The sequence below is a fragment of the Dermacentor andersoni genome, chromosome 1 (genome assembly GCF_023375885.2).
Source record: "Dermacentor andersoni chromosome 1, qqDerAnde1_hic_scaffold, whole genome shotgun sequence".
Taxonomy (NCBI): domain Eukaryota; kingdom Metazoa; phylum Arthropoda; class Arachnida; order Ixodida; family Ixodidae; genus Dermacentor; species Dermacentor andersoni.
Genome location: NC_092814.1, coordinates 239673674 through 239695281, shown reverse-complemented (window position 1 = coordinate 239695281; position 21608 = coordinate 239673674). Strand labels below are relative to the sequence as shown.

Here is a 21608-nt window from a genome sequence, read left to right as displayed (position 1 = left end):
TATATAAACCGCATGTTCCTGCGACATTGGTATCTGTTTAATAAACATGGCGTGCGACATAAGATAAAATGACTTTTCTTGTTTGCTCAAAAAGCGTCATAGCACTGGTGGACATTAGAAGTTGCGCAATAATCGCAAATGACATCATCAATTAGTTTTTGTTAAGTTAATAACTATATTGGTGATTGTCACGCGAATTTTGCTGTGGGCGGCACGTACCAAGCTTGGTCAGCAATCACCTGTGTTTAAAAATTTCAGAAAATATTCAGTCAGTCCTTATAGAAACGCGCGGTATGTACTATGTTCAATATTCACAGAGACTGTTCGCGAGCTTTTCCTGCCGTGGACTATCGTCGCGTATTAGCGCCTAGCAAGGGTTATAACCTCTCTCGCATTCATGCCATTTGTCTTCTATATATATATATTCATCTTTTAGAAGCAGTAGACGAAATGAACCTTAAAAAAAAGGAAACGGCCAACTCGCGATTGAAAAATCAGAGGGATGACAGCGCCGTCACTGATTCTGAGAAGCCAGCAGTCAGCTACGTATAGAAGCAATCGAGTGTCAGGCGTTCTGTGCGAACCGTTACATCTCTAAAAACGTCTGTATCACTGTTCGCGCCATTTTTAGTCAAAATGGAAGGCGGCTTCTGTGCTAAGCGAAAAAGAAGAGCTCCGTATACTGACTGGCTGGATCTCTTCTTCGCACATGTGCTATAGTTCGATGCACATTACAGATCGCGGGTATATTTTCATTCGAGAGAACCTGAATTTTCGCTCCACTTCGACATACCGCGGTTACAGTTTACGAGAATTTACGAAAACGATACAGAAATCTGTATTCAATAACATCTGGTTCGACAGCGCAACGTTCTTGCAACGCCGAATATGACCATTCCTTCTGTTCCGACGGTACTGCCCAATTGGACAGCACTGGGCAGTGCATATTGAGGGGATCATGAGGAAGGACGAATCAGCCGCTGAAAGGCATCAGATTACAAGGCGATTCGAGTATATTAAAATAAATAAATCAGTCCTGGATGTCGTACTCTGGTGAGGTACTACACCATGTCTCCCAGCTACCGTTAGCCAAGATGTTCAGCGAAAAAAAAAAGGGTTGGAAAAAGATAAGACCTACAGTGTTATGTCATCAGACCTCTAACGACCGAACACCGCAGACTTTAAAATCGTATGGCACCATGTTTTTAAATATTTTTCTTAAATTGAAGAGCTTCGCTAACGTTAGCTGGGACACCCTATAATATGGTACATTGCATCGCTCAATTTTTAGGCTGGTGTTGTCGTTTTTCTTTACCTTCATATTGTTACTAGATTGTATGTGCTTACTTGATTCTATGCCCCACTTACTCAATGCCATTGCAGGGGCCTTGTAAGGTATTTTACAAATAAATAAAAATAAATAAATAGAGATATATTGCTGTTTTTATTTCGCTGCCTTATTGTGCTGGCATCAAGCTCTCGTGGATCGTCTCTGCTGCCGCAAACGCGGTTTTATTGGTTGCTCTTATTGTGGGCACAATCTCCGTATCAGAAACGCAGCTCAGGAGGAAGCCAAACACGCCTGTGCAGGCGCTGCGAGCTAATCAGAATGGAGCTCATTCCGCGGCACGCTCATATGTTCGCTTTCTTTGCGAAAGCAAAAACCGCACTTCGGCCCTGGATGCACCTTGCACGTACGTGAAGCGCCTGCCTCTGAACAAACTTGCGGTTTGGCGTTACAGTTCCCGGGTGTTCAGGTGGAAGGCCTAGGATAATTCGGTCAACGAACAGAGGAGCCCTCTATGCTTATCAGTTTTGATGCTGCCAGTGTGCGCGCTTCTCTTTGCTTCGACTCTTGAACATGTCGCCCGCAATAAATGCAGTTATTGTGTCTGCGCGCGTGTGAACGTGCCACTGTATGCGCAACACATCGGCACAGTTCACCCGTTAGAGATGCAACACTTCTCCTTCGGTTTCCTTTGGCAAACGCACTTGTGACAATTTTCCAATCGTAGTAACCAGCATGTAGAAATCATTCCGGTGAGCGCTGACCGAAAATTCCTTGTTCCGTCCTGAGCCACAAACTAACCTTCTGGACACTTGCTACTGCTGTAATATAATGAAGCTGTTGGGTGGGGAGCGATGTGTCGGCACTAATTCACCACCACCTTTGAAGCGTGAATTCAAACAATAACATGAGAGAAGAAAGACTGCCGGCGTGCTTTGACACGTCGGCATGGGGATACGTGCGAGTGACGAGCATTCGGAAGCCACGCGCACGCCGCCGACCTCTGCGCGTTTCAGCATTCGTCGTGCCGATGCGGTGCGCAGCAAAATGTCGTGCTCTTCGTGTTGTGGGTTTGATATTTCAGCGCATAAAGCAGCTTCTGCCACTTCTGCTATTCATAAAGCGTTGGACAATGTCAACAAGGTGCAGGGGGAAGTGAGCGTGTGTGCTGATGTACCGCGCAAAGCAGTCAGGACTGTAAAAACAGCTGCGCCACTGTTTAGTGTGTTGAGCGTTGAGGAGGTCCGGCATAGTTCTGCCCGATACAACTACTGGGTTGGAGGGTGGTGTATATTACACGTAGTTGTAGTCACGGTACCTGTGCATTGTTATTTTCTGCATGGTAGTTAGTGTGTAAAACGCTTTTCAATAGTGTACGTTTTTCTTTTTCGCATTCTTCGTAATGTTTTTTGAACTGATATGAGCATTTTGCGTAGATATAGAGAAGATCTTGCGCTGAAAGAATTGTACAGTGTGCTCAGTAGGTGCTGTTTAGTGACGCCAGCTTTCTGCTCTCTTCTGTTTCCGCTCATTTTGGTTTCCGGCTCTTTCTCGATTGGCCAATCGCCATGGCCAATCTTATCTTCTGCCTCTTTACGGCTGCCGTATTGGTCGCCCTCCTTTCTTCGGTTCAGTAGCAGGTACCACATGACAAGCGTCATTTTTTTCTTCCTGTCCGCTTGGTTTGAATACTGTCTTTCGTTTGGACTACTTGCACGGCACACCCATGCCCCGCCTAAAACAATAGGCTTTTATCTTCGTTTATTACTAAATATATTTTACTAGACATTACCTTTTCATTAGTTGTTTGTTTGGGACCTCCGATTAGGCCATGCTCAAGAATTTCTTTTCTTGCCCTAATTGTGTGAACGACCCAGCAATTGGTGTGAATACATGTGCCAATAAGCGTGCAGTGTCTGACACTAACGCGATCTTAACAAGCTTGTTTTCTTTATTATTATTATTCATCTCTTCGGCATCTGAACACTTCCATCTTTAACTCCCCCCTTTTTTTCTGTCTTCTGCGCCACTCGGGCATTTCTGAGAACAGGGCATTTACCTCTTGCTATCAATATGACCAGTATGCTTTGCTTTGTCACTGACTGATCCTACAACCAAACATGTCTTTCCTTTTTTTTCTTTCTTAATGCTCACTTTCTTGTGCATCTTCATTGTCACCACAAGCCGTGAAAACATACAGTAAGTATTCATTGCAAAACACATTCGCACGGTGCATAATTTGTAACACAAAAAGAAAACCATAACTCATTTCCGTCTAAAGTTTCCTTTGTGCAAAACTTGAGAGTATGTTTGACGTTAAGTATAGTACTCTTAAAACCAGTTATTTGTCATTCTAGTATGCCACCTGTAATGTGTAATAACCATAGGGAAACTTTTCAACTAAGGAAGATACCCAGCTTGTTCTCCTGGAACAGACTCCCACATACTAGGCAGACAAATATTTAATTGTGTGGCTTTCTTTCCTGTCTCTTCTGCACTCATCCCCTTGCTGTCTCAGCGGTCCTCACGACATGATCCAACAGTAAGTTGACACCAAGTCTTTAACGCGAAATTGCCAGATATAAGTCATGCAAGCAAAAGAAGGGCAATTTTAGCAAATAAGATTTATGTAACATCTTGGCACTGAAGTAAGCATGAGAAAATAACTTACAAAGATCTCCGAAATTCGTGAGCAGCATTTATATCGGCGAAACATCACAGTTGCGGGGGCATTCAGTAGTGCTTGAGCGCTGCGGTTGCGTCTTCTTAAGCCAACCAGCGGCATGCGCTGAGGGAAGAGAAAAGTAGAAGGCAGGGAGGTTAACCAGAATAACGTCCGGTTGGCTACCCTACACCGAGGGAATGGGAAAGGGGGAAAAAAGATCACAGGGAGAGAGAGGAGGGAAGGAAAGAAGGAAATTGTGGCGAGTTTGCTGACGCGTGTGGTCTTACAGAAATTGCATTAAAAGTCACAGATGGTCGCACAAACCCGTCGTCCTTAAGAAACACAAAAGCGCCTTCACCGCTTTATGGGCCGACGGGCGATGGGGGCGGTGTTCCAGCAGCACCTGCACAGAAAGTGGCCGATTGCCCAGTTTTTGGAAAGCTTTGACATGCGCTGAGCGCCAGCTAAAGCTCGCGGCCCACTTTCGTCAGCCTTGATTAGTGCACAGCCCAGCCGCAGTTAGTGCTGTCGTCGTTTGAGTTTCTGTTCCGTCTCTACAAAGAACGTCGAGAATGTTGTGACGCATTTTCAGGACTAAACCAGGCGCTGGCTCGCAGAGCGCGTGAAGTTGCGAATCTTACAATTAAGTATCGAAACAAAACTGTTGAGCCTCGTGGGGCGTTACAGATAACCATATTTAAAATTTTTTTCCCCCTGCGTACAATGTTGGACTAGAGCAACGAATACTACATCGCACTTCATTTCGCTTTGTCGTTGCATTGCTGCTTTATGCCGGCGCTGTTACCGCTCCTGATAGCACCTGCGCTATAGTAGAGGTAAAGCTAGCGTGCGCGCGGCTTGGAGCTCGCTGGACCGATAATAGTATTGTTAGAAAGGTGACCAGCACGCTATAATGTTATACTGGTACACCTTTTATGGCGTTTACTCCCGGCGTTCCTTTGTTTGTCCCGGCAAAGCAGTCGGTCATTGCGCGGCGCCGCGACCGAAGAACATTCACGGTGCTCCGACAGTGAAAACAGGGCAGTATAGTTTAGCTACAAGGCGCCTCGCATGCTTAACTGCTGCGCCGTGTTCCTTGCCGCCTTAATTAACGTAATAGCGTACCGCGTTGGGCATCGAAACCTAGCGCTATTGGTTAACGTAGGTAAAAGCGTAATTCACTGTTGCGTGCCCCCAGAGGCTTAAATTCTCACTTAAGTTCCAGCCGTGTGCGGATATATAAAAAGAGCAATGTTTGCGCCACCTGTTACCAGTGTAGCTGAAGGTGTGCGCACGTAATTCATCATGCGCGCTTTCCTTTTCCTCTTCCCCCCCCCCCCCCCCCCAATAATCGTTGTTGGGCGTCTCTCTGCCCATACTTTATTTTTGAGACCTTTATTGCATCACCGAGACTTCTTTTTTTATTTGTCTCTGTGTTTATTGCGACTCACGGGCGTAACGTGCACGGTCCGCTGGCGCCCCACCGTAGGCATCTCGCGATGGTGGCTTATGGATACCTGCCCCACGGGTTCCCACGCCCAAGGCCACTTTTCGTTGCACTCAAAGCAGTAAAACCTACTTTCACGATTACTTTCACACCAACCTCGTAATTACTTTGCCAACAAAAGGGTGAGTCTGCGTATGTTATGCGTCATTCTGCGTGACATTTGTTGTGAAAGCCCAGGCTTAAGCCGTACCGTCATTATTATCCCCGAGTTCTTCAACGTTATTATCCGCAGCGATGAGTAGCGAAGAACACCTACAAAGCTTCGCGTGTCGCGCTAGCAACCCACAGCTGCTCGATAGGTGCTAATGAAAGGCTCGCAATAGAATCACCGCAGCCTAGGTGACGGAGTGCCCAGCTCCTGCTACGCCATTTTTGTCGACCCCATGACTTGTCCCCGAAGGTAAAGGACGAAGCACGAAAGGTTTCCATGCACGCCATAGTCACCGCCAGGCCGACATGCCACCAATGTCGCTTAGACGGCTTGCTTACGCATACATTACGGAGGTTCCAAAAAAAAAAAAGAAGAAAGAAAGAAACGAGTCAACATTGGAACGTTCTTCACCTGAACCATTGAGCGCTTCTATCTTGTCGCGGGGACTCGTGCGGCAAAAACCCTTTACCGCTAGTAAGCCTCCGTACGTCCGGATGTGACGTACGCTGAGGCCTCCAGGATGGCCGTGGAAATCCTCGCGTGGCGGTAAATATAGCAGGCGAAGGGTGCAGATTCAGGACGCAGAGCCATTACTGCTGTGCTGCTGGAGCTGGCGCGATTCGATTGAGGTCAGGTAAAATTACACGCGTTGCACCGAATAAAAATATCGCGGTGCAAAAACGTAACGCAGGCGTATATATGTGAGAACTTACTTTGTAAATTTAGTATCTAATACGCACTTCAAAAGAGCCGAAGCATCTCTCTGAATGCGAGATGACTAATGACAATTTCGTCTAAGCAAGAAAGAGAGACAGAGACAGGCCGCGATAAATCATTAGCTGTATAAGCTCAACTACGGAGTTTTAGAAAATTTGTACGTAACTTTTTTACATTCAAGGATGAAATTGGAACGGATACTTTTTCACGGCAGTCCAACCATCCAGTGCGGTGCGAGAAAATGTTGAGGTTAACGAAAGATGAAACGAGTGCATTGAAGCATACCTTTTGATATATGCGCGCATATCTATTCGGTAACTCTGCTATACGTAATGCACAAAACGTGCATTCGAGGAGTAAATCGAGCATGCTTTACAACCGAGAACGCATCGGGAACTTTGCCTGCTACACCATTTAACTATCCAACAGGCGGGAACGCTGAGACGAGTACTTCAGTGCCACTCGTATGAGACTGTGATACGGTAGATCTGGTTTTGGCATGCAGGCCATATTTTGCGCTGAATGGCCAGTCCGTGTAGGTTTGGTCTTGCGATTTGCCATATGCCCGTGTTGTGGCCACGTCTTCGCAAGCGCAGAAGAAAGTAAAAACATTTTTTACATATGTGTTCGCTAAAAACTCTTCCTTTTCTTTATTCGCATTCCTTTTCCTTGCGGCGCAATCAGTAATGAAAAACAACAAAGATACCAGTAAGTATGCCACTTCGTACTATTCCAATGTCAGTTGTCGTCTTATGTTGTGTTTTGCTGTGCACCGGCCAGCGCTGCATTGAAATGCCACTGAAGGAAAGTTACCAATGGGCTGACACGTTGAAACTGTGTCCATCAGCGACAACGGTTTTATAAAAATCCATGAAAACATTTACAATACAAACGTGGGAAGAACTACACGTGAAAGATGGTAGCAGACTACAGCTTTCTCCTTTACAGGCTTTGCTCTCATCTCCACGCGTTCAGTGCTATTGCTTACAAGTCAGCTGGTGCGGCAACATTTGTGTAGGTTAAGTCAGCAACTGGCCAGTGCACGAAGCTTGTTAGTCTTTCGCTGTTACAATTTTGGGCTGAAGCTAACAGAGGTCTATACAGCCTGGAAGCTATTCAGCACTGACGAATATGTCGAACATGAGTACAGGAAGGCAGAACGACATTACAATGTCGAAAAAAGAGGTATTTGCACGCTCAAAAATTTGCATATTCTGTGTACGAAAAACGAGAGGAGAGCTCACTACGTGTCTCCTAGTCCGCAGCCCTGATTTTTTTCCTTCTTTTTTCTTTATTTTTCCTAGCTGATGGGCGAAATTGAAGGAGTACAGACGCTGAAATTTCGACTGCGCCTACTTTCCTCCAGCAATGCTCTTGCACCGTTAGTGAATTCGAGTCAAGGTGCAGAATCCGTAAACGACCAGCAAATAATTTCGTAGCTTTAGAAGTTTCTTTTCCATAAATAGTCGAACGTATGTGGCATTCAAGAGGCGCATGCTGTTACAAAATGGTTCAAGAAACTTTAACGAGGCGCAATAAATTGGCTAATATGACGCACAGGGAACGGCAAAATCTCAACAAGTTTCGGGCAACCCGCGATCGATTGTTTCCTTTCATGTCGCGAAACCAACGTGAGACTTGTCGTCGTTTTCCATGGACGCACTTAAACACATTTGACTTCGGTACATGTATGTTATCTGGTGCCCGAAAACCGAAACATGCTAACATAAAAACGTTCGCACTAATAAAAAAAAAAGTGTACCACGTTCTGGAACTGTATTAGTGACTCGTGAACTTTCTATCATTCCGAGCACGAACAAGTTTACAGATGAAAATTTGACGTCTGTACTTCTTTAAATATGGCGCAACCTAAATCACCTCCTATAACAATTTTTTTTGGACCACCTCTTTCAAAAGTTGCAGGCTATTCCCCGCACCATCTCATTTGTTTCCCGGCAGTCCGAAGTTTTAGAGAAAGGGGTTTGCGCTTCTCAATCTCTGGGCCTTTGCATCGAAGGCAGGCAGTGTACTAATGAGTGTGCATTACGTGGCCCAAGATATCGTTCGCGAGGAAGAGCGCAGGGGCAGCCAGTCTAAACATCGGATAACTAAGCCCGTGTCTTCGGAGAGCAATTTTAAACTTCGGGCTACATGGAACTACACGCTTCAGATCAGGAGGATCAGCGTAGCTCAAGCCTCAGTTGTGTACGAAAAATTAGTACAGAAGTGGGCTCAAAGATCGTAGATTACGCTAAAGTTGTCCCAATTTCCCATTAATGAAAGGATTTATTAGAGCTGCATTGCTCGGGTAGTCTTCAGCGAAATTTTCTTGTGGTGAATAGTTACAAATAGTAAATTCAGGCGACAAGCCCTGTTGTCGACATGCATCCTCAATTTGCGTGGAAGTTAGAGTGTCAAGACTGTTGCCGTCACAAGACAGTTTCGCAGGTCAGACAGCGCAGCGAAATTTATCATCTAGTAAGAGGATGCACTCTGAAATTCGCGGCGAGCTCGTGAACGTTTTCAAATTTTCGGGCATTGACCGAAGCTGAGTGATCCTTTCTTAGCTTCCCATGCAGGATGATCGCAGCATAATTCACGGTTACTATAAAGGATCGCTGCTCACAAAAGACTTTAGAACACAGAAGCTAGGAAAACGCCGCAATTACTTAGGGCCTATGCGCGCAGGCAGGGATCGATGGCTGTACTCGGCGCTTGCTTTTGAGACCTACGCAGCCCAGAGCTTGAATTCAAAGTCGGTGCCCAGGCAGAGAGCATTTAAATTCACGGGTCCAATTTCGAAACATGTTTGTTTGTAAGAGCTGTGTAAGAAATAAATTTGTAAGCACCTACGAGTTTTTGTAATGGTTGTCCTTCCTTAGCACTCAGCTAGTGCTGTTTAAGCCAGTGTAACACGGGTGCCCGCATTAACTTGACAATTAGTAGCTGCTTGATTTCTTGCTTTTGCGATGTCTAATAAGTGCGCTATAGACGTAAGCAGGACTTGCTGGTGAATATCTGTCTTTTCCGTCACCAAAAACATGTCTCACAGTGACACGCAGTAAGTACGGCCTGCCTCACAGGAGCTGTGAGGCTATGACGCACAGCGGCGTCCTGCGCTGCTTGCCGTTGCACGGAGCACGCTCCGGAGCGGGCCGCCCTCCCTCCGCACGTGTCCCTGCACCGTGTATACAACATAGCCACTGTCGCGCCGCAGCAGCGTCATTTGTATTAAGCACGGTACGCAGCGCAGTCGTGAAGTTTTGAAGCAGGCCGCTGAGATGGGCTCTCGTGTCAAAACGCCCGTGTGGGGTGTAGAGATGTAGGGGGGTATCGCAGCACAGAGCATGTTACTTAGTGTTATTGCCTTACATCCTTGCGGTCTCCTTAGCTTTAGGTGAGGGTTCTTGTTGCACACTAATGCCAGCAACTGCTCATCCACGGTACTCCCATAAAGGAAACGCAAAAAAAAAAAAGGAATACTATCGCACTAAACGTACTGCGCACAAAAGTTACCTAGTGACGAATTGTAGGGATTACAACGCTCTAAAAGCACTCCAGGCGAAGGTCGACCGAAACTGACAAGTAGTGAGGTAGCGCGATAGAGGGTTCAAGAAGGGATGGGAATAGGGTAGAGAGAGAATGTAGATTCTTAACACTGCGACGAGCACACACGGAAGCTATGAACTAGAGCCCGATTGGCTTTCACTTACCCCATTCCAGTAGTCAGTCAATTTCGTCACACTTATTGTCCTTGTAGCACTAGCTAAGCAAAGAATTTATAGTGATTTGCCTGTTCTAACTCATCTATGCAAATTATAATCTTGACTACCTGCGTCTGAAGCCGTCGTCCTTCAGAATGTGTGGCAGGTTGTTGAAAGGTACCTCGGAAAAGCTTATTGTAGCGGATAAATCTCACAGAGAGTCTGTAGCGCTCCTTATCTGTATTATTCGGCTGGCAATCGAATAAGGAGACGCAAAACATTCGCCGAGGATTTTCTTCTTCAATTTCCGGCATCGAAAAACGTAGCTCTAACTTTTCTCCATGAAAGTGTGCCCTATATAAACAATTATCTTGATATTCTGGCTTTTTAGTTTTCTTTTCCGTTACCTACACCTTCAACATTCCCCTTCTTTTGCGTGTGCAGAGTGCAGGCGAAGGCTCAAAACAGCTCTGTGAATGGACTCAGAAATATGCCCCATCGAGACTTGTTTCAATGTTTCATGACTGCTATGCGTGATCACCTAAACGCATGCTTATGTGTTGTGGTTATCAATGTTTTGCCGCGTGCACACTGAATTGTGCATTATGACGCCTCCACGTCCATGTTCATCATTAGCTGTAAACCCTCTTTCGTCATCTTTTTACACGTATAGATCATGGGTTCCTGCAGTTGGAACATTGTGCAAGTAGGGGAGAGGATACCAGCCTGTTATTGGCATATTTAACTCAATAAAACAAGAATCTCAAACACAGAGCAGTGCTCATAGTATACGAAAGCAGTGAAAACATATGAGTAAATAAAATACAGTCAACAACGACTGTAAAGAATGCAAATATCAAATTTTACACAATACTTAGCGATAAGACTAGGGCAATTAGAAGAACATAATCTTGTTGTCATTACGTATCGTGCGTACAAAATGCATTACGATAATAAGGCTGGCAATCTTTTTTTATTATTATTATCTGGGATCACTTAATTTGACCCCTGTTAAGTAAGGTGTGATGCGGCTTCGTTACTCTACAATGCTATCATTGCACCTATAATAGCGAATTTTTATTGCATGCGACACTCTACCATTTCGACGTAGCTGCATTAGCATTGTCTACTTAAGGATTCGTGCATGTAAAAATGTCTTGTATCCAGAATATTCACCTAAAATATTGAAGGCAATCCTTATTACCTCGCAATAAAAAGCACTTCTCGGGCGACGCCTTACTCAAAAAGAACTTAGGCTGACGTGTTCGACGCGTTCAGGCATTATTAGTTGTTGATTAACTGATGCAAGTCCAAGAAAATAGGTCACTGAAGAGTCGGATATTCTGCACAAAATCCAAATACAGCAAATGCAGAAAGGCGAAAAGGATCGAAAGAATAGAACGTCACACATGAGCCCTCTATAGCTTGTTGTGCATGAAAATTCAATCACAGATTAGGTTTACCATCACATCTCTACAGTCAGCACATTTAGGGCACATTTAAAATCCCCAGGAGGTCAAAATTAATCCGGACTCTCCCACTGCGCTTTGCCTCATAATCAGATCGTGGTTCCCAGAACTTCAGTTGATTTAGTAAATGTAAGTCTATATGAGTACATGAGAGAAAGATGAAATGGTTTTATTACAAACGAGAAGAACAAAAGAAAGAAGTAAGAAATAAAGAATAAGAAAAGAAATGAAAGAAAAGCGAACTACAAAAGAACCTCGCACACAGTGAAGCATAAAAGCGCATCACTACAGATACTACACGCATATCAATTACAGAAATTAATTTAGAAAACAGCCCGCACAGAGACAAAAGATTGACGAAAGTAAAGTAGTAAAGAAGCGATCGAATCGTAGTGGCAGTAAATGTCTCCATAACTTAACAACAATTCTAATAAATATGTTAGCGAAACACGGTAATATTTGTAATACCGAATGATTTTGCTAGTTTCTAAAAAGCTTTGATATTAAGTGCTCTTATTCATAATATGCATATACGTTGATCATGGGCCTAGTATTCTTGCAGGACTAAATGGCTGGTGTTTGAGTGCCATTAAAATATCCTTCGTCTCCATCTTCTAGACTCTTGGCATGGAGAGGTTAAAAGAACGTGGTGGGCATATTACTCTTTGTGACCGCAATAATACTGCATACCGATATCGTGACCGATTCTGTATAAAAGTGTCCCATATTGGCAGTGTCAAGTATCAGGCAGTGGCTTTAATTAAGGACCCGTATTCACAAAACATCTTGCACTTCAATTGTTCGTCAGAGAAAATTCCAGCCGATCCTGTTGCTATACATATTGTTAGCAAAGGTGGCCGGCTAACAGCAGAGAGCACTTAAGGACGAAAAGCTTTGGGAATTCGGCCCCGGGTTCTCAGCACATTTTATGAAGTCGATAGCCTGTCGTAGCTCCTCGGTTCTACAACAACAAGCACATAGCACGCTAAATGTTCCTTTTAAGAACCACGAGAACATCAGGTTGAACAAAATGCACAGCCAAGAAGATTTCAGTGCATTTTTGTCGCTTTCTTATTATTGCATCTGGACCCGTATTCATCTTACCTTATAACTGTTAATAAGAGCAAATTCAAGTCAATCTTGATGCTGGCCATTTTATTAAAGAAGGCCACTGCCAAATGGTACAGAGCACTTACGAACGAAAAACTTCGTGAATTCGACCCCATGGCCACATTCACAAAAATTTTCTTACGCTAAAATGATTCGTAAGTGCAGACGCCGGCCAATCGCGATGTCGGCCATCATTAGCGAAGACAGCCGGCCGGCTAATGGCAAATAGCACTTACGAATCAAAAGCTTTGTTGAATCGGCGCCTGAAGTTTTATACACTTGCATGGGTTTCTATAGCTTATGTAGTGCGAGATTTATTGAAATCTTGCTTCAAACTCAAGTTACCGAGTTGCTTCTAGGCAAGTTTTTGATGGCAGCATCTGAAGCTGTTTAGTCAAATAGAAACGTTAATTCATCTTTGTTTAGCCTCAAGGGTTGCGGCGAGAGGAAACTAGACATGTAAGCTGACAAGTTGCTCTGTTACTCTCATACGCTAATGCAAGCTTTCCATTACATCCATTGTGACGCAGAACTTGAGGGACAACTTTACTATTCACAGAATACTTGGAAGTGCAAATAATCTACCACTTGTAATAAGCATACAGCGCTTGTCTTGGAAATTGGCAAAAAGGCATGACTGCTTATAAATGTGGGCCACTTCTCTTCTGCCCATGCATCTAGACCAAAACTAGAAAATTGCGTCATCTGATGAAGAATTCGATGTTAGCGCTATCATGTTTAAAAAAGTGTGCTGTTCGATATGGCCTTGAACTAAAGTATATTAGGATCACTCTTAACAATACAATCAATGAGTAAGGCAAGCGGTTTCAGCATAAATTTGACAAACTTAAGTGCACTTTTTTAATGAAAACGGTGGCAAGTTCTGCTATAGAGGAACGTTTTTACGGACCCAGTTGGCATTGTAATTTGCGCGTTCGGTGCAAATTACTGTTATGTTTCTCTTATCCGCCTTTCTTGCTTTAGTTTGAATGAATTAGAATAGCGCAGCAAGCCAAATATTCCATCAAACGTCTGGAGAATCTTCCCTGTCGAATATTTTTGGAAAGTCTTGCCCCTCGGTGCATGCATAATCTCAAAGAAGCACCAATGGCCCCACGTGCCTAAACGCGTGCCGCTTGTCAACCCATGTCGTCTGCGAGTGTCGTTCCTTGGAAGACCAAGTGCTTTTCTTCGATGCTAGACTAAGCCGATTAGCAGACGGATAGTTCACGGAGCAAACGGACCTTCGCCTCGGTCGTCATGCATGCACAAATCTTTCAGTGTGACGCTGTGGTTTCTTAAGTCAACTGGATTCTTCAACCGCATTTAAGAACGTGGTAAACACTCGTGTGCGTGTGCGCACGCTCTGTCGTTTTCTTTTCTCCTCATTCGTTTGACCTAGCGTAAGGCAGGAAAAAAGATGCAATTATCCCTGACCTTTCTCTCTTTTCGTAGTTCGTTCTCTCACCCGGCATTCGCTTCCTCAGCAGTGAAACAACAGTGACAAATTTTTTATACGTACTACAAACGTCACCTACCTTAAGCTATTGGCGTAATGCAAAAGAAAAACGCGGGCGCTATAACGTAAAACTATTCGAAACTTTTCTATTCCCCTCTTCATTTGTCTGTCATGCGACGACAAGAAAACTGCAAATATTGATATTCTGATATGACGTGTACACAATGATTATACATGATTAGACCGAACAAAAGAAAAAAATTCGGCAGAAACACTGAATACTGCTTACGTGTGGAAATGCGAAAGCATTATACCGCTGGCAGACCACGGAACGCCACGAGCGCCTCGGGCGCCACTTCCTTCCCATTGGCTGCGTCGTCTCCTTCCCATTGGCTGCGCCGTCTCACTGTCCAGTGACGCACCCACTAGGCCACACCTTTAGTCAGCCACAACCGTGCAGCCGCCGTCGCGTCGGGCTCGTCTCGTACCCGAGGAGGGCCTGGGTTCGATTCCAACCCAGACCGAAATTTACGAAATTTTCTTTTCAAATTTATTAATTTACTTTGTTTACAGGAACCTGTATGAGAAATCTGACGCCAATCTGAGCATGTTTTTATGTGTTTTCACTTTTTGCGCCGTCGGCCATTTTTGGCACCATCTTTTTGGTCACGCCGACTATGACAAATTTTCGCTCAATGGGGCAGATAATGCTTTTTCATTAATAATTATTTGTGATCCCACGTCTTTTTCACCATTAGCCCTCCGCTATTGGTGAAAAGCTTTCGGGCTGCGCCCACTACGCCTGCCTGTCATGCAACGTCACAAAACCGCGAAATCTTACTGGGTCAAAGTGATGTAAACGCATTAAAGATGCATTATTATAACTGATTTTTTTTTTCGGAATAGACGGAGACTGCCCCGTTCCGAAATTAAAGATGGCTGCCCGCCGATCGCTTTTGCATTGGCCACTCGGAGCTGCCGGGGAGAACGAATTTGTTTGCGTATCATAAAAAAAAAAAAAAAAAATTGCGTGGCAACATAAGGTTTTCGAGCCTTTTCGGCACGTATATGATGTCGCTTTGCCAGCTTTCCTTAGCTAATAATCCGATTTAGCGGTATGTTTACCATTATGTTGAACGCCACCGCTATTTTCTACCAGACACCGAAAGCCAGGGACACCGAAGAACAGGGACACGCCCTCCACCTACAACGAGATTACTAAACACTACTATCTCAGCCGTAGAACCTACTTTGTTCCTCATCTCAAGCATTAGCTCAAGCTCAAGCATTAACGCTCCGTCTACTACAAACGAATTCCTATCCCAATCCGTCGCTCTTACATAAAATCTATCCGGATACTTACACCAATGCCACCTGCCACGATTGTGGAGAAATAGCCACGTTAGACCACATGCTCTGGCGGTGTGCCCTGTCACACTCTATCATCGCTAACAGCTCGGCCAGATGGGAGGCGGTTCTCCGCAGCCCTCTTCTGGCTGACCAACTCTGGGCTGTCCAGCAGGCCCACGATGCGGCCGAGAGGCTCGGCCTTCCGGTTCCTACGTGGGAGCGGCCCGCTTCGTGAAGCCTCACGATCTGCAGGACTTCATTAATGTTTTACCATACCATACCACGCCAAAAGCCAGGAGAAGCGGGCCACTCGCGGAGGCGAGCACTACCCACCATGTTGTCTATTTTCACTACCCGGCCACACCGAATCCACCTCTGCGTGCTCCTCACCTGTGGTCAGACAGTAAGATAAAAATAACCTCTAAATTACGCAATGCTATTAACTTTGAAAGCAAACAAAAGTGTCCTCCTATAAACGAGGGCAGCGTTTCATTGGTCTGTTCAAACACCGCTGCGGGTGACCGCCCGATGCTTGCGTCGGCGGTTACGTAAATTTTGCGTCAGGAGACTGGAATAGCTTTACGTTATAGGGCCCCAGGTGTAGGTTAAACACATAATTTAATTAAACAATCTACACTTAATTTATTTACGCTTACTTTATCTATTTATTTAAAAAATCTGAAAACCATATCTGAAGCATTTTCTCACCCATGATTTCAGCCAAGCTTTCTTTTTTGCGTTTGTTCTGTTCTTGTGCTTGTTTATGGTGAAGTTACATATATCCGGAACATTTGTCCAATTATAAAGCGAACAAACCTGAATGGATAATAGCTAATTTCTGATATATCTGCGAGTATAGTCAGAAATAATACATCGTTATACATATGAACGCAAAACTAGACGTAGGAGACGGCCGCTCTACTTAAGCACAATACGATGCCACGAAAACGCAGGCTTCCTTGTTGCGCGGTCATTCGAAGGCAAACTTTCACGCATTGAAATTGCCAAAATAGATCACTTTAGACCGAGAGAGACATTTAAAAAATGAGCGACGTAAGTAGACCTTGAACCACTGCCATGGGCTTTTCCATGGCAGTGGTGAGTGGTAACGATGTTGCTACCCGTGGGGTTAGTCTGGCAGGCTAGACGGCAAGTGCTCCGCCTAAGTGTCTGTTCATGTCAAAAATATTTGTCACCACGAGTCAATCAGCTCAGTCTCTCCCATAAATTCCAGTAAAATGCGCGATACTTGCTTTCGCACTATTCGCAGTCGGAAAACAAACTGTCCTGCAGATTCGTGAGAAAACCTTCTTCTTCTCATGCAGTCCAGGGGCCTTATAACGTAAAACTATTCCAATACGTTTCTATTCCAATCTCCTGACGTCAAACTTGCGTAACCACCGACGCAAGCACCGGGCGGTCACCCGCAGGGTTGTCTGAACAGACCAATCAAACGCTCTCCTCGTTCATAGGAGGTCACTTTTGTTTGCTTGAAAAACGAATAACATTGCCTACACTGAGCGGCTTGTCGTATCTAATTGGCTGACAAGAGGCGAGGAGAACGCTCAAGTGGAGAGGGATTCACTGGGGCAGAGCCAGTGCACTAAATATTGATAACCGGATGAAGAGGATGGTGCCGGCGTCTGCGATTGGTCGGCTTTCTCTTACTTAGCTTGTGGTGGCTGGTCGAAAATCCGGCTGCATGCAACGGAAGCTTAAGAATGGCGCTAAACTGACCCTCAGCAAAGAAGAGTTGGCAGAATGAGGTGGTAAACGTGGCGAAAGGGCTCGAAAACGTTACACGGCCACGCAAGAAGTTTTATTATACGCAAATACACCCATGCTCTCCGGCAGGTGCGAGTAGCCAGCGTCTCAGCGATCGGCGGCAGCCATCTTTTATTCCTTTCGGAACGGGGCAGCCTGCGGCTATTCCGAAGAAAATTCAGTTTTGTTCGGCATATTAATGCATCTTTATCGCGTACACGTCACTTTGACGCGGTGAGTTTGTGCGGTTTTGTGACGTCGCGTGACAGGCAGGTGAAGTGGATGCAGCCCGAAAACTTTTTACCAATAGCCGAGGACTAATGGCGAAAAGGGGTCGAATCAGAAATAACTGTTTTTCTTTTTTCTGTCAAATCCTGCATAATCAGTGTGTACACATCATATCAGATGGGGAGGTATCGCGGTTTTCGTGACGTCGCGTGACAGACAGGTGAAGTGGGCGTGGTCGAAAGGAGTTTTTGACCAATCGTGGAGGGCTGATAGCAGAATTGGAACAGAAAAGTTTGGAATAGTTTTACGTTATAGCGCCCCAGAAGGCTCTCCCTTTTAGAACAGAAGCGCTTGCAAAACAAGATGAAGTGCCCAAGATCGCTCACTTCGTTGCGTTCAGTGCAAGATGGCGAAGCAGCACGGCTGATCTTAAATACCCATGCAGGAGTGTAGGCCCATCTCGTTCTTACTTGGTATAGGAGAGTAGCTTCAGTGCGGCGAATCCCCTTTACAACACAACGCTGACGCGGCGGTTCCCAAGTGTTTTTAATGGCGTGCACAAGTTGCGCAGGAAGATAGCGTTGTTGTTCGTCGAATGTTGAGATTTCTCAGCATAAAGCGCGAATACTGAAGCTTGTGGCTAAGTTGGAAGTAATGCAGTTGTTCATTGAGATAGGAGTTACCAAAAAAAATTCGAGGACACATAAGCACTTCTTGGAGAAAGCAATAATATCCACCTGAACGCCGCAGGGCGGTTCTCCGAGTTATGAACACCTCGCGGGTATGCGAGCTCGCTGAGACGCTTGGCCAACGCCTTCTAGATAGCACAAGGCCGGGGCCCTCCGATCCGTGACCTCATGCTACATTTCCCCACTGCCACAGAGTCTAATCGGGACGCGCCCGAGTAAGTCGCAGTGTTTTGGACGTCACCGCTTTTGGGACGCCGGGGTGGGCAATGGAAATTTCGGTCCAAGTTGCACGATGTCATTAAGCAGAGCGCACAGGCCTGCTATCTAGGAGGGGCTGGTTTAGCCCAGTGTGTAAGACATTCGGCCTCTGAGCGTGGGGTCATAGGCTCGAAACACACTACCGTCAACGTTTTTCCTTTAGCATATGTTGTTTTTAAATACAGCGATTTCTTTATAGCGATTACCGAGGTGGAGCCTCGAACGCAGGCGAGAGCTTGCGCGGACAAGGGAAGCGCGGATAACACAGGCCTCCGAGAGCGAGGGTGACGTGGCGTCGTGGCGATGCCCTCTCCCCTCACGCAACGCCTGGCGCGCCAGCGTGGCAGCAGGTGTTCCCTCTCACCCGTTCTGCTCCGTCGAGGCGCGCACGTGACGCGGCGTCGCAGCCAATGAGAATTTAGGCGTCCTTTCGCTGCTACATACGCCGGCCTTTTCCACTAATCGGCCATTTGATGTTTTCCCATCAATAATTACTGAAGTCTCTTGAGTTAGCAGGGCGATTTAGAAGCAAATTTGAATTGCGTCGGCATAATTTGCTCTGTAAGATGGCGCGGACAGCGTTAGCTATGTGCCGCTGCGTCCACAATTCATCGTATTCAGAGCGTACGTGCAAAGTTACAAAAGCAAAATAAGAAGGTCCATGCAAAATATGGGTTAACACTTTGCGGCATAATAGTTGAAATCCCGTGTGACTTCGACATTTATAATCATGGTGTTGTATGTTTGTCTAATTTGCGTGAGCGTTCTGTGCTTTTCATGTGCATTGGCTTTAAATCACGCTGCGATATCTTGAGGGCGCCAACGAATTACACTTGTAGAGCACCTGAAGCTAACCAGGCAATGACGTGAATACGGGTTACGATATTTCTCTACAACTAATATATGAAAATATTGTCGCGCTTCGAAGGAAAAAGGAGCAAATTGGCGCCTCGTCGTACGCCACGAGAAAATATGCAGAACCAAACTGCCGCGAACTTATATACTTGGGCTGGTTGGTACTGACGGTTTAATGTGGCTGTACTCCACAAGAAAGAAAGAAAAAAAGAAGAAGAAAGAGGAACGAAGTTTCACAGCCCATATGTGACACAGCGTACTTAAAGGAAGTTTCAGTGGCAACGTGATGAGCAAACAGACGAGTAGACGATTTTATTTATTTACAAAATCGAAAGCACATGCCAGTGAACGATGAACTTTATATATGACGTGCTTGACACCGAATTCAAAGCGCCAGCTGTAAGGGATGACGAGCTAAACCAGTCAAGCGGTCATCGGAGAGCTAATACAGTATTTAGGGGTTGACCGGGTAGGCTCGGCGTATGTGAATTTTTGTTTCCCATCTATCCGAAAGGTGCCGTGTCATGGGCCCTAATAATGAAACTTGCGAAACACTGAGACATCACGGGTTGTACGGGGACTGACCTAAGCTAGGCCACATGTAGAAGGGTCCCGCCGCTGCAAATCGTACGCGAGGAGAAACAACCAGGGCGTTTCACGCAGCATGGTATGGTAATAAATTTACAGACTAGTTGACAAGCACTGGCGCGTGGAACGGCTCTCCCGGGCAGCATCAAAACCCTCGGCTGTGTCTGCATGGCGCCGCTGCCATAGGAGATGTAGCTCCCCGGAGCGCCATTCACTTCGGCCCAGAAAAAGGCGGAATGAATGTGAGGCCGTCAGAATTGTCAGAAGTTAGCCGATGAGCCTGATTTATCCGTATGCTCCAATGCTAAATATCGTCCCGTGATGTTTGTTGAATGGTGCCTTCCGTTTCTGGCGCTTGAAATGCTTGCTGCGCGTGCCGCCTAGCAATGTCGTGTACGCGCGCGTCTGTCGAGCGTCAGCCGTTGATGTGGGTTTGTGCAGGGCAGTGAATTATGGCGCTCATTTATGAATCCGAAGTGCCGGTCGTGCGTGTACTACGACATACGCGATCTTTGAAAAAAAAAGTGATAAATGAAGACCGCTTGCTTTTTAACCGTTTTCTCTAGTTTTCGGACTTGGACAGACGACAGTGTAAACGAGACCGTGATGTGCTAGCAAGCTGGTAACTTGAACGAAACATATCTAGTCATTTTTATTTGATTCTTTTGTGTACTGTGTGACTCGTGCCATATAATGATACTCAAGGGAAGTAAGATGCATAAAAGAAATAAAAAGTCAAAATTTTGAAACTGGGATAATTACAAACGCTTTGCGATGTAACTATTATGTAGCATTGCATAAGTTTCGTACTTTGGTTTCATTTCGTTTTTTTTTTGTTCACTTCATCTAAGAAAGTGCTGTGTGTTCGTAGCTTCGCTGCTTTCACATTTTCGGACTGGTGCATGCTTCCCGAGCTGGCCTGCTCTGCGTGCATTCCTGAATGTAGAAATAAATGCCTGCTACTAAGCTCCATCACTGCGTGCGCATGCGCGGATGCATGTGCATGCTCACCGATCCTGCAAGTTTCGTGCAAGTCTTGTGAAATTGTATCTGCTGTGTTGGGGGCGTATCGTGGCTCGAGGTGCCTTGCAATGAGTGTGTGCCCTTCCAAAGATCCAAGTTTCAAAAAATAACGAAAAAAATTAAAGAAAGTGCTTGGCTCTCTCTTCTTTTGAGAGTTACGCTATCATTGTGCTCATGCCCGTTTCTTTTTCTTTCTTTTGCAAATGAGGAAGAGCTAAGCTTTCAGTCTGGCCCAAACAGAGGCCTAACATTAACGACGTGCACAATGCGGCGTGTATTTGTACCGCACTACCGGAAGCTTGGATCTTCTGCGAAATTGTGTCGTGAAATTTCGACCTTTCGACCGTTCAATACTTCGCGCTGTATCATCTGTATTTGCCGTGAGGTGCTGTTTCAAGGCCTTTCGGTGCCCTAAGAATCTTATAGGCAATTCAGTTGCTATACCTTCGCTGGGTCTGCTGAAAGCTAAGGAAAAATAAATGTTTTGATTCTTATCATGGCTGCTCGATATTGGCGTTCCTCCTGCTTTTTTTAAAGTAGCTTGGAAATAATGTTCGTGATTAGGATACTGAAGTCAATTAATGAAATTAAGATTACTGGCTAGCGGATTACAATGTAATGACGAGAAATGAATCACATGCACAAAATCCTTGCGCACATGTAAAATACCACCAATTAGCATGGGGCTAACATCATATTGTGTCTTGTTTGTATTTTGACAGCGTCATATGCTGCTATCTTGAAATACAAAGCGTGTGATCAATGCATGAGCGTGCCTCAGGC

The 21608-nt window shown here is 45.3% G+C and overlaps 1 protein-coding gene across 1 annotated transcript in view; it reads left to right on the top strand.

Moving 5' to 3' along the window:
- Positions 1-21608, top strand: part of slo (calcium-activated potassium channel slo) — a 201702-nt gene that overhangs the window by 114650 nt on the left and 65444 nt on the right. The window contains exons 4-6 of the mRNA XM_055063539.2: positions 3473-3487; positions 3807-3830; positions 7013-7036. Coding sequence (XP_054919514.1) covers positions 3473-3487; positions 3807-3830; positions 7013-7036 — 63 coding nt within the window. The remainder of the gene's footprint in view (positions 1-3472; positions 3488-3806; positions 3831-7012; positions 7037-21608) is intronic.